The 13282-nt window shown below is 53.1% G+C and overlaps 1 protein-coding gene across 3 annotated transcripts in view; it reads right to left on the bottom strand.

Annotated features, from left to right (window-relative positions):
• Positions 1-239: 239 nt before the first annotated feature.
• Zdhhc7 (zinc finger DHHC-type palmitoyltransferase 7) overlaps positions 240-13282 on the bottom strand; it is a 21846-nt gene continuing 8803 nt past the window's right edge. For all 3 annotated transcript variants that reach the window (XM_010627480.3, XM_010627479.3, XM_010627482.3), the window contains 6 exons: positions 7091-7421; positions 4672-4796; positions 3175-3271; positions 2587-2668; positions 1995-2125; positions 240-1693 (listed from right to left, as the gene is read on the bottom strand). In XM_010627480.3, the coding sequence (XP_010625782.1) occupies positions 1517-1693; positions 1995-2125; positions 2587-2668; positions 3175-3271; positions 4672-4796; positions 7091-7405 (927 nt within the window). In that variant the 5' untranslated portion in view covers positions 7406-7421 and the 3' untranslated portion in view covers positions 240-1516. The remainder of the gene's footprint in view (positions 1694-1994; positions 2126-2586; positions 2669-3174; positions 3272-4671; positions 4797-7090; positions 7422-13282) is intronic.

A 13282-nucleotide genomic window follows, 5' to 3' on the forward strand; every position in this document is an offset into this window, starting at 1 on the left:
CCTGGACCGGCTGAGGCAGAGCCAGCCAGCCCGCCAGCCTTGCAGGGCACCAGCCGAGGACACGGCAGCCCCAGGAGCAGGGCAGGGCAGTGCACCAGGCATCTCGGTGTGGCTGGGTCGTGAGCAGAGTGGGCCCGGGGAGAGGAGCCCACGCCTGCACACACCTGCCTTTCCGTGTCCTCCACTGCGCCCGCACCCAACATCTGGATTGGGTGGATGCATTAGAAGTTGTAGGTAGTGGAAGTGCCGGACGGAAGAGATTCGTAGTAGTTTATTAAAATGCGCACTAAAAACTGGTTAGAGGACTGCTGAGGAGACAGGAAGGGGACGGAAAGGACCAGCGGAGAACGGGGAGACACAGATGCCCACGTCGACGGTCGGGCACGAAGGTCGCAGGTACTGGAGGGAGGGGCAAGCGTGTGGGCCTGGCCCCAGTGGGTAAACCGAGGCACACAACTCCGCTGAGCAAGAACCGCGTGACCCAGAAGTGGTCTGACAACGGCTGCTGGGCTATTTTATTTCATGTAAAAAGTTACACCGGAGGAGAGGTGGGAAGCCAGGTGTACTTGATCTGCGCGCAGCTGCCAGCCCCTCTTGCCGGGACAGTTACCGAGCGATGAACCGGTTACTAAAGCCTCGCACCGAAGCCCAGCACCTCGTCCCCCAGACTCATGCAGAACAGGCTCGTGCTGTCCTGGACGCTGCCCACCCTCCAGGGACTCAGCAGATGTCCTGCAAGGGCAGGGGACAGAGCCGCTGGTGCCATTGCACGGCACCAGGCAGGGACCACGTGGGGGACAGCCACGGAAGGCCTGCCACCGCCCGAAGTGTGGGTCAGAGGCAAAGCCCGGGTGGCTGACGGTTTCCAGCTCACAGCAAGGGGCCCAGGTGGCCACCTGTGCCCGGAGAGAGGACAGACGTAAAAACGGAAGCTGCCCCTCTGGCCACCATTCGAGCCTGTCCCTGCCCAGTAGGGCCAAAGGCCGCCCGCCACCCAGGACCAGCCTCACATGGCCACCCTGGCCGAAACCATGAATCCGTTCCGGGCCTGCGGACGGGTCTGGAGGGCACCGGAGGGCCACACAGGACGGCTGTTCTTTGGACTGAGACCCTCTCTGGTCTGGAATACATTCATAGACACCAGCAGGGACCTGCACGGCCCGCCCCTCTTCCCTGAAATGTCGACTTCTGAAAATAGCTTGTTTGCTGTACACAGCCGCTAAATGTGACACCGAGGAGACACTGCGATTTGGACACATGCACACTGCACACACGCACAGACACACACACTCGCTGGGGGGCTGCCCGGGAGTGTTCCGGAAGCCTGAGCTTGGGGCGCAGTCTCCACGGAGACGCCCCCAGGTCGGGGCGCCGGAGCCGGAGACCCTGGTCCACGCCGACAGTGTGACACCGGCTTGGGGCACAGCGGCAGCCGCCGTACCCTGTCACGCGTCCACGTGGCTGCTGTCCCATGGTCACAGGCCCCACAGACCGAGCTGGCGGAGACTCCGACGGGTCACACCGAGAACTCTGGGCCGCCTTTCCTGGGCCGCACGTGCAGTCGCCGGAACCGGAAGCCGACGAAGGGGTTCATCCATAGGAGTGAGGGGGGACCCCCGAAGACAGACTTCATCCCTTCCCAGCGCAGCCTGCGCTCCCACGTGGGCTTCTCGCTTTTCAGCCGCTCGATCTCCTGGAGGCAGAAGAGCAGGATGGCAGGCGGCCGAGCAGCAGCCCCCTCGCTCCAGGATGGCCGTCGGGTGACAGGCACAGCCTCAGGGCACCTGCCCGCCGCCCGCAGCTCCCCACCCTGTGTGATGCTGTTCCTGGCCCTCGGCGGTGTAAACCTTGCCAGCACCGGCCGCCCGCCACTCTCAGATGGACCGAGACCTGCGCCACACCGTGCCGACCCAAGAGCACAGACATCAGACGTGGGGCTCAGAGACGCCCAGCCAGCCTCCCGCTGTGCCCGGGGGACGCCCGGCGGACCCTACCGTCTCATCGTTGCATATTGAGTGGATCTGGGTGCCAAACATCACTGCGGTGAATGTGAAGAACAGCAGACCCTCAAGGCACAGGAAGATCAACAGGATTACAGTTATGGGGGGCGAGAAGTCGCTGCACTCTGTGGGCGAGAGCGAGGCGGTGACCACAGAGACGACAGGGACCCTGTCCTGCACGGGTGGGGCAGGCGACCCCAGCAATTCCGCACACTGCTCTGCGCTGGCCGGGGCTTCGGGGTCCTGCCTCCCCGTACTGTCCCGCAGGAGTCCCGCCCTGGCCACCTCACTTGCGTCCACACATGGCACAGGCACCACTGGGAGCAAGCGCTCACCAGCCGCCCGCGAAGCAGACCCACGCTTCAGGGACAGGACTCACTTTCCTCTACTTGCAGAAATCTGCAAAGTACAACTTAAATTGTTTAGTGGAAACTGACTACTAAGGAGGAAGAATTACGTGGCCTTCGCACAACAGCAACACTCACCCTTATTCCTTTTCTAAAATATTCAATTCCTAAAACAATAGCAAGGATACTCTCAAAGCCGGAAAGGTGAGCTCCTCTGGGGAACACAGGGCCCAGCTCACCAGTCCACTGTCCCCGGACGCAGGAGATGAACTGCAGGCCGCAGAGGACAAGCGCGTGCACCGACGACAGGGCGATGTACATCTAGGGGAGGAAGGCGTCAGCGACGGCCCACTCGCGGGCAGCGAGGCGGGCCTGGCACGCTGACAGCTGCCTACCCAGACGAGACCGAGGGACACAACTACTCAGACAGGAGCAGCGGGAAAGGAACCGACCCGTCAGAGGAAGACATCCGGCCGTGCTGAGCTAACCCACACCGCGGCCTGGACCTCGGCTAGTCCCCAATCACCCGCATCGCTGTCTACTCATAAAATCAGGACAAAGCTGTCCGGGCCACAGTCGGGCGTGGACATCGCTGCTGGGTCACCTAGCTGGCGGGACGGGGCAACCCGCGAAGCACGCCCTGTTGTGCACGTGTTCAGACTCGGGCACAAAGTGAGCTCAGCCCACGGGGTTCGCACGGCCTCTGAGAGGAGCCAGAGGGAAACCGGCCGGGGATACACTGGGCTACACTCCATCTCCCCGCTCCAGGCAAGACTGGCTAGAGTGGCCCGAGCTCGATGCAGCCACACGGAAGTGTTTTCACTTACAGTGAAGAGCACAAAAAATCTCTGATTCTTTTCTCCCACACAATTGTTCACCCACGGGCAGTGATGGTCCATTTTCCGAATGCATCTTCTGCAGATACTGAAAAGGAAACTGATTTTCAGTGCGTCCTGCTCGCTGCGAGGACATCAAAGGCGGGGAGACACCACTGTGGACTCGCCACACACCTGGCAGGTCTGATTCCAGGTGAACACCCACGGCTCCCAAGGAGAGCACAGCGGGACTGACGCGCTCAGGACGCCGGGCCAGGCACGCCTGGCACACGCGCTCTCGGCCGAAGCCAAGAATGAGCTCTCAGGGAGATAAGATCGCCTGCCCCTCCCGCCACTCGGTCCCGCGTGGGGTCTCCTGTGCCCACGGGACCTCGTGTCCCCAACTCGAATCACCACTTTCCTCGATATGGGCCGTGTGTGTGGTGGCAGCAGGCTGAGCACCTGGCTAGGGCAGCGGTCTCGCCACCGGGGACCTTCGGTGCGTGTCACTTTGTGCCCAGTTTCTCTCTCTGACTTGGGCGGTGCCTGAGAGCCCAGCGACAGATGCACTCTCCCAGCTCAGAGCAGCGGCCTCCCTTCACCGGCTTGGGACCCGGCCCGCAGTCACTCCACGCGGCCCTCCGCAGAGAGGCCAGCTAGGGCCATGCACTCCCCGGCGGGCCCCAGCTCCCGCGGCCATGCTGCATCCGGATGGGTGGGGCACACGTGTGCGGCCCTAGGCCTCAATGCTGGAAACCTGCCCACGCCAGGAGCCAGGCGACATCAGGGCCGGGAGCAGGTGTGATGTGGCAGAGACCAGAGGAGGGGAGAGCTGGATGCTCACAGCACAGGCACCGGCCCAGACAGTTTCTGTTCCTTTTTGGGGTTTTTTTTTTTGAGACAGGCTCTTGCTATGTAGTCCAGGTTGACCTTGAACTCACTACGTGGCCCAAACTAGCCTTGAATTTGTGGCAACCCTCCTGCCTCAGCCTCCCGAGTGCTGGTATCACCACACTCCACTTTCTGTTCCCTTTTCAAAAACCTGGTGTTTGTGAGCATAGCTAGAACCAGTGAGCTTCTACATGCAGCATTACCAGGCCAGGCAACAGTGACCACACAGGAACCCTTCTGATGGGTAGCCAGGCGTGGTGGCACACACCTATAACCCCAGCATGCTGGGAGCTGAGGCAGGAGAATTCCAAGACTGTCCCAGCTGGGCAACTTAGTGAAATTTTGTCTTAAAAAAGAAAAAAGGGCCGCCAGGTGTGGTGGTGCACGCCTGTAATCCCAGCACTCAGGAGGCTGAGGCAGGAGGATCGCTGTAAGTTCAAGACCAGCCTGGGTTACATAGTGAGTTCCAGGTCAGTCTCAACTACATAGTGAGACCCTGTCTCAAAAAACTCAAAAAAAGGAAAAGAAAAAGAGAAAGGGCCTCGGAGGCCGGTGCGAAGGGCCCAGGTCCGGCCCCCGTACTGCACAGAGCTGTGCGGGGCCGGGGGCAGCTCCTACCTGCAGTGGTGCGCGCGCTCGGGCTTGATGCAGCAGCACTTGGGGCACTTGTAGATCACCTCCCCAGGCTTCAGCTGCAGGCTCTCCATGTACTCCTTCGTTGCATTCCCTCTGGGCACCGCCCCCTGCACCGGGCGGGAGGAAGGGAGAGCTCGGCTTTAGGGTCACCATGGAGCCACACTGCAGCTGCCTCGAGAGCAGTGGGTGTGGAGAGTGGTGGACGCGCAGGCCGGCCCTGTTTCCGACCGGGGCTTTTCTCCGGACTTGCTTTGCCCACTGCAGGACGCAGGAGGTGGGTTCCATGCGGTGGGGAGGCTGTCGGGCAGGGGCTGCCCTGTCCTGACTGGGGTGCTGGAGAGCAGGGTGGCAGTCTGGGGGCACAGGGACCCTGACCCCACGCCATTTACGGCAGCAGAGCCCCAGCTCCCTGCCAGACCCCACGACCTCCCCCCAGAGGAAAGGTGTCCCCCTCCAGTGTCTCTCACACTCACCCTGGCTTGGGAGACAGGTCTGGGACAGTGAGGCCGCACCCCGTCACCCCAGGGAAGCCAGGCCTCGCCCCCTCGTCCTGGTCACCACCTCCCTGCATGGGCCAGGCTGGTCTCGGCTGTGCCACAGCTCTGCCTGCAGAGAGGACCCCGGGGAGTGCACAGAGAGGGTACTGATGACACCTTTTCACTTACAGTGAAACAATGGGATGAGACTCATCAGAGTCCCCGAGGAGAAAGAGCTGGTAACTGCTTAACAAGAAGCTGAAGCGGGGTCTGGCAGGGACCCTGCATGGCCAAGGCCTATGGTCCTCTTCCTGCTCCCACCCCACATAATGACAGCCATTCCCGATGGCACTGCCTGGCCCTGCACTTAGGAAAGCGACCACAATTCCACTGGCTGAGCCCTGGGGGCCCCACCTGCCCTCCTGTAGAGGCAGAAAGCAAGCCCAGGGAGGGGACTCCCAGTCTCTCCTTCACTCAGTGACCCCAGGACCTGGTCTGTGGCTGCCACTCCTCACAGGCCCAAAGAGCATGGAGCCAGGACGCAGGCCCCGAGGGACAGAGGAGTGAGGGCAGCCCATCACTCTGTCACCTTCCTAACAGCGCCCCGGCCCTCCCTCAGCCTGGCCCCTGGGCTCCCCAGTCTGATTTATGCCACTCCCTGTGGCTTCTGTCAGCTGTCACCAGAGCTGAGCACTTGGTGTGGCTGAAACAGTGACACTCAAATGGGCAAAGGATTCAGACGCTTCTGAGAGATGTGCAAATGCAAGCACAGGAAGGTACCAGCAGCTCAGGCCTTCAGGAAGTGACAACTGCCAGTGTGATGGTATACACGTCACCAACAGCATCCTGGAGGCTGAGGCAGGAGGATAGCCAGGAGTTCAAGGCCAGCCTGGGCTACATGGTGAGTTCAGGACCAGTCTGAACTATATAGCAAGATCCTGTGTCAAATCCCCTCCTCATAAAGAAACCCAAGTTATGACCACAATTAGAACCAGGCGTGGTGGCATATATCCATAATCCCAGCTATTCTGGAAGCCGAGGTAGGAGGAACTCAAATTTGAGCCCAGACTGGACAACTTAGCAAGACTCAATCTCAAAGAGCAGGGATGGGCATCAGTATAGAGCACCCTGGGCCTTATGCACAAGAACCACCACCCCCAACCACGAGACGCCACTTCACGAAAGTTAGTCACAGGCGTGGGTGAGGACACGGAGATGTGGGACCCACATGCCTGGTGGACTGCATAGAAGGGTGGCAGCACCTCGGAGGGTCACACCTGAGTTCCCTGTGGCCCGCACTGCACCCCAAGTGCTCAATGGGGCACCAGGTGACACCAGCACTGTCCTGACAGCCAGGGGAACAACCCCAGTGCCATCACTGCTGCCAGCTACAAGCCAGCGGCATGGAGAGGGCTGGGGCTGTGGCCACCTGTGCCACTGTCACCCTCCGAACAGGATGCCGAGGGCAGAAAGCCCGGCACAAAGGGCACATGTGGTGACCCCATGTGGATGGCCCTGCCAGCGCCTCCGCCTGCAGCAGGTGGGGGGGGCCGGACCTCTGCGGGGCGGGCGCAGGGGAACGGGCCTGAGAGGGGTGCTGCTGCACTACTCTGCGGGCACTGAGAGCCGCCAGCTCGGCAGGAGCTGCCGCGGTTAGACAACCGAGAGGAGGAGGAGTTGCCAAAAGGAAAGAGACCAAGGCAGGAGCGTCCCTGAAGCCACGGGTCTGAGGCCGGCCCGAGCAACGCAGCAAGACCCCATGTCACACGACAGTGCACGGACAAACAGCCCAGACCACGGCTACCGTGGCCACCTTTACTCTGTCTACAACAGGCTGGCGCCATGTGCCCACGGCCAGGACGTGACGGAACCTGAGGTGACAGGGACGCTCGCTCACCCCACCGCCTCGGTGCACGGGGACTCACAGGGTCGGTGAGCATGGTCCGCAGATGCGACGAGAGCGCCAGCACTGCCAGGCAGTTGAAGACGACCCCGTTCACCACGGAGTACCAGAAGTCCTTGGAAGGCAGCAGCATGACGAACGTCACCACGAAGTCTGCGTAGACGACCAGGAGCCAGGTCGTGACGGCGCACACCATGCCGCAGCCGTCGCGGATGAACCACACCCTGTCAGCCGCGTCAGCCTCGGGGGAGGAAGAGGACGCAGAGTCACAGCTGTCGGTTTCCGTCAGGAGGGGGTGGTGCTCAACGTCCCGGAGCCGGTGTCCCGAGGGCTGCATGGTTCCCGGACACAGCCTGGAGAGGGACACAGCTGCTGACGGACGCGTGCCCACGCGGGCTCGAGTCCCTGGGCGGGACGTGACAGGCCCTCGGCAGAGCCAGCGGGCGCCAGTCCGGAGGAGCCCCAACCAGCCCGAAGGAGGGTGAGACGGGGGCCCCAGAGGCGCAGCCCGCAGGACTGAAGCGCACCCGCCCTGCAGTGCAGGTGAGCAGGGCAGGGACCGCCCCTGGGTCAGAGCAGAGCCTCCCTCCTGCCCTGCCCTGCCGCCCCCCATGGGGTGTTGGCTAGCGGGGTTCGGGAGTGGTGCTCTGGGTGTACCGTTGCGTTCTGACACTATTGTTACTGATTTTACTGCTTAGCCAAGGTGACAGTCAGTGCTGCCAATGGTTTTCTCCATGTGCCAGAACCTGGACTGCCTGGGGGTCATAAACAATTAGCCCATTTCTGATGAGCTGCAACCTCCCCTCCTAAATAAACGGGGCAGCCAGGTGCTGGGCAGAGGCAAAGGATCTCTGTAACAAAGCCACCCACTATAGTCAGCCAGCAAACCCAGCACAGAGAGCAAGGACCATGAGGATACAGGGCGACAAAACGCCTCCAAACACTCCCAGCTCCCCAAGCCAACCCTGGGAGCACACAGCGGAAAGGTCTGAACAGACTTCTATCAGTGGAGGTTACAGAACAGATGAGCAAGGGGCTTGGTGAAGTCAAAAGGAGAGGGACCTGAACAGGTAAATAATCCCAATGGAGAAAACAAAAAACAAAACAAACCAAAAACAAACCTGCAAGTCTACAGGAGAAACTAATACAAGTCTACCAGAGCCAAAGGAAGATGTAAAACTGAAAGTTCAGCACAGAAGAGAATGAGAATCCATAAAGTTTCAAACAGAGATACATAAGTTTAGAAATGAGTAGAATCACGGGCAGCAGAAGCAACCAGCGTAAGGACAGCGCCACCTCTAGAGAACAGGGCAGTGATTCGTTAAGAAGACACCTTACAGACAAGACAACAGGAGAAACGGATCCAGCAGCTGAGTGACCAGAATCAGTGAAAAATCAGAAGACAACACAAAAAGCATTAAAAAAAAAAAAAAAAAAAACCTGCTTACAGAAGTAACAGAAAACTTTCCAGACACGGAAAAAGAACACAGAGACATGGCAGGCATACAGAACCCCGAGTAAACATGATTACGAAAAACCACTCCACGCCACATCGCACAATTAACCACTGGAAATCCAATACAGAAACAGATCTTAAAAGTTGTCAAAAAAACGCAACAAATCACCTGTAAAGGAAAACCCATCAGAATTACAGGTTTCTCAACACAAATCTTAAAGGCAAGGAGTGCTTGGAACGAAGGGTTTCAGGCCCTGAGAAAAAACAGGCTTCTCTATCCTACGGAAGTTATCTTTCAGAGTCAATGGAGAACCCCCGACAAAGACCATGTAAAAGCCAGGTGTGATGGCGCACGCCTGCAATCCCAGCACTTGGGAGGCTGAGGCAGGAGGATTGCTATGAGTTCGAGACCAGCCTGGGCTACATAGTGAGTTCCAGGTCAGTCTCAACTACACAGTGAGACCCTGTCTCAAAAAACCAACCAACCAACCAAACAAACAAAAACAAAAAACAAGAGCATGTAAAGAAACTCCAAAAACTTCTCAGGGAGGTCTTAGGAAGAGATAAGGAAGCTAACAATGCCAAAAAGTCCAACAGAATGAATGCCGCAGGTAGAAGCAGCAGCTACGTAGAAGGAAAAGAGGAAAACAGCAATGGGAAAGTAATATGATGAATGACAGGACCAAGCAGTGCCTTTCATGGGAAGTGTCAGAGTGAACAGCTTCAATCCGCCAAGCAAAAGACACAGAGTGACAGGATGGATCGAGGCACGAAACCCAGTGGTTTGCTGGAACCCAAAGGAAATCTACAGACTGAAGATCAAAGGATGGGACATTTCATGCAGCGAGAACCTAAAAACAAGCAGGAGTAGTTGGCTCCATTTCAGACGAAGTAGACTTCAAGGCACAGCTGATCAAAGGAGGTGAAGAAGGTCACTACACCCGGGTAACAGGACTGTCCAACAGGAGGAGGCAGTTACGTGTGCACCCAATTACAGGGCGCCCAACCTCATTCAACAAACCCTAGGGACACAAAGGCACAGACAAACCAATGCAATTATAGTGGCAGGTGTCAACAGAGATCAGTAACAAAAAATCAAGAGTTGAACCATGCCTGTGAACAAACAGACTTAATATATATTCATGAAGTGCTCCAGCTGACAATAGAATACACATTTTTCTCAGCAGCACGTGGCACTTTCCCCAAGTGGACCGCATACCAGCTAATAAAGCACCCTGAAGTAAATACAAAGGAATCCAAATTTTACCATGCATATTACCAGATCTCAGTGCAACGAAACTAAAAATCAATGGCAAAAGAAACCACAAAATTATGCAAATTAAATCACACACTCTTGAGTAATTAATGAGTCACATTAGACATTAAGGAAGAAATATGACACTTCCCAGAATTAAATGTTAATGCCAGTACAACATAACAGAACTTATGGGACACAATGCAAGCAGTCCTACAAGAAAAGTTTATAGCTATAAATGCCCTTATCGGAAAAACCAGAACATGCCAAATAAATAACTTAACGGTAACCTCAAAATCCTAAACAACCAAGAACAACCCAAATTCAGAGCTTGTACTAGGAAGGAAATTACAAAGATCAGAGCAGAAATCAATGAAATAGAGACTAAAAAAAATAAAGAATCAATGAATCGAGAGCTGGTTCTTTGAAAGAATAAACAAAATACACAAACCTTTAGCTAAGCTTATCAAAAAAAAGGAAAGAAAAAACAAATCAATACAATTAGCAATGAAAAAGGTGAACTCAGAATGGACACCACCAAAATTCATAAGGTTATGAGCAACTACACAAACCTATATGCTAAAGAATTTGAGAACTCAGAAGAAACGGAACCATACATATATATCACATGATATACACACATACACATATACCCCCCAAACTGAACAAAGACTTAAAACCCTGAATAACCCAGTGTCAGGCAGTGAAATGGAAGCAGCAATAAAGCCACCAACTAAGAAAGCCCAGAACCTGATGGATTCACTGCCGTATTCCACAAGAACTTCAGGGAAGAACAAACATCAGTACCCCTCAAACTCTCTAATGAATGTAAAGGGAAGAAAAACTTCCACAATCTTTCTTGGAAGCTAGCATTACCCTGATCCCAAAACTAGACAAGGACTGGACCAAGAAAGAAACCACAAGCTAATCTCTCTAATAAGTACAGATGCAAGAAGCCTCCATAAGATACTGGCAAACAGAACCTGACAAATCAGCAAAGATCATACACTATGACCAAGCAGGCTTAATCCCAGGGCTGCAAGGATGGTTCAACACATGCAAATCAATCCATGTAATGCACCACATACACAGAAGCAAAAACAAGTTGTGTGATCTTCTCAACAGATACAGGAAGCCTTTGACAAAATCCCACACCCATTCATTCTGAAAACAGGCACAGAAGTAACATCTCAATCTGATAAAAGCCTTTTCTGATCAACCTACTGTGAAAGCCATATTAAATGGGGAAAAACTAAGCTTTCTTTCTAAAACTGAGAACAAGACAAAGATTACCACTAACACCATTCCCGTTCAACGCTGACCTTGAAACATTAGCCAGAGCAATCAGGCAAGAAATAGAAGGGATATGTTTAGGAAAGGCTAAAGTCAAAGTGACTTTATTTGCAGATGACATGATCTACATACAAAACAAAAATAATTCCACCAAAAGACTCCCAGGATTAATAACCAAATTCAGTTATGTAGCAAGATACAAAATAAACACACAAAAATCAAGATACCCTCAATACCCTACTGATAAACAAGCTCACTGATAAAGAAATTAGGAAGACGGTACCATTCACAATAGCATCAACAAAAATACTTAGGAATTAACCTAACCAAGGAAGTGAAAGACTTCTACAACAAATATTATATCACTCTGAAAAAGGAGATCCAAGAAGACATTAGAAAACAGAAAGACACCCCCTGTTGCTGGCTAGGCAGAAGCAGTGTAACCAAAATAGCTATATTTCCCAAACTGATACTAGATTTAATTCAATCCCGATCAAAATACCATCAGAATTTCTCACAGATCTTGAGAAAACAATCCTAAAATTCAGTGGAACTGGAAGAAACCCAGAATAAGCAGAAGCAAAACAGAAGGCATCACAATCCCAGACTTGAAGTAATACTACAAGGTTACTGACTAAAACAGCATGTGCTGGCACAAAAATACTCATGTGAATCAATGGAAAAGAACAGAGAAAGTAGAAATAACTCCAGGTACACGCAACTATTTGATCTTTGATGAAGGAGCCACAAGCATACACTGGAGGAAAGACACACGGTGCTGGGGAAACGGGATATCCACACGCAGAAGACTGAGCCCGGACCCACATCTTTCACTATGTCCTTACTAAAATCAAAATGGGTCAAGGATCTAAATGTTAAAAGCAGAAATACAATCTGCTGGAAGAAAAAACAGGTAAAACTCTTGAAGGTATAGGCCTAGGAAAGGACTTTGTGAACAGAACCCCAATTATACAAGGAACAGTACAAAGAGTCTGCAGATAGGATCGTATCAGACCAGAAAGCTGTGCTGCAAAGGAAAAACAACCAACAGAGTGAAAAGGCAACCTACAGAACAGGGAAAAATTTTGCCAGCTATTTCTTACACAGAGGACTAATATCTAGAATATACAACAAACAAACAAACAAACAAACAAGAACCAGAGCCCCCCCAATAGAAGACCCAGTCAAAAAATAGGCAACCAAGCCAGGGTAGTGGCACCACGTCTGCCTCAAAAGCACAAGGTCCTGAGTTTGATTCCCAGTACCACGCCAAAAAAAACCCCCAAAAAACAAAAAAACCCCAAACCCAAACAACAACAACAGCAAAAGGCAAATGAAATGAACTGACACTTCTCAGAGTACAAATGGCCAATAAATACATGAAAAATGTTCTACATTGCTGGTCCTTACAGAAACAAAAATTAACACTGAGATACCATCTCATTCCAGAAATGGCCATCATCCAAAAATAAAAAAATAATAAATACTGGCAAAGATATGGGGGAAGAGGAAATCTTCTACACTGTTGGTGGGAATGTGAACTAGTAAATCTATTATGGAAATTAGTGTGGACATTCCTCAAAAAACTAAGACTAGAAATTCCACGTGACCTAGCTATTCCCCTACTAAGCATCATTCTGCAGGAGACGCGATATTGCAGGGACACATGCACACCCATGTTTATAGCAGCATAATACATAATAGTTAAATCCTGGAAAGGCTCTCAGTGCCACCCACAGATGAACAGATGTATAAAAATGTGGTACTGACATACAGTGGAGTACTACTCTGCCATACAGATAAAACTGAGGCACTTGGAGGTAAATGGGTGCACCTTGAGGTCGTAATGTGAAGTGAAATCAATCGGCCACATGAGCTTAAATATCACATGATTTCTCTTATATAAGAAACTCAGTGTTTGGGGTGGTGGCACAAAAACAGAGGTAGATAAAGAGAAAGTGGAGAGTCAAGAGTAAGGCAGGGACATCATTTCTGTTACGTGTGTGGCGGAGAGGGTAGTCATTACAGCAAGATAAGGGAGACAAAGGCCCAACGATTGGAGAGGAGGTAAAACTCTCTATTTACAGATTAAATTATTGTCAGGCCAGGGATTTAGCTCTGGTTCTGTCGCCTGCCTCACAAGCACAAAGACCTGAGTTCGATCCCAGGTACCAAAAAAAAAAAAAAAAAAAAAAAAAAAAAAAAAAAAA

The sequence above is a fragment of the Fukomys damarensis genome, unplaced genomic scaffold, assembly GCF_012274545.1.
Source record: "Fukomys damarensis isolate Sample0158 unplaced genomic scaffold, DMR_v1.0_HiC HiC_scaffold_32, whole genome shotgun sequence".
Classification (NCBI taxonomy): Eukaryota; Metazoa; Chordata; class Mammalia; order Rodentia; family Bathyergidae; genus Fukomys; species Fukomys damarensis.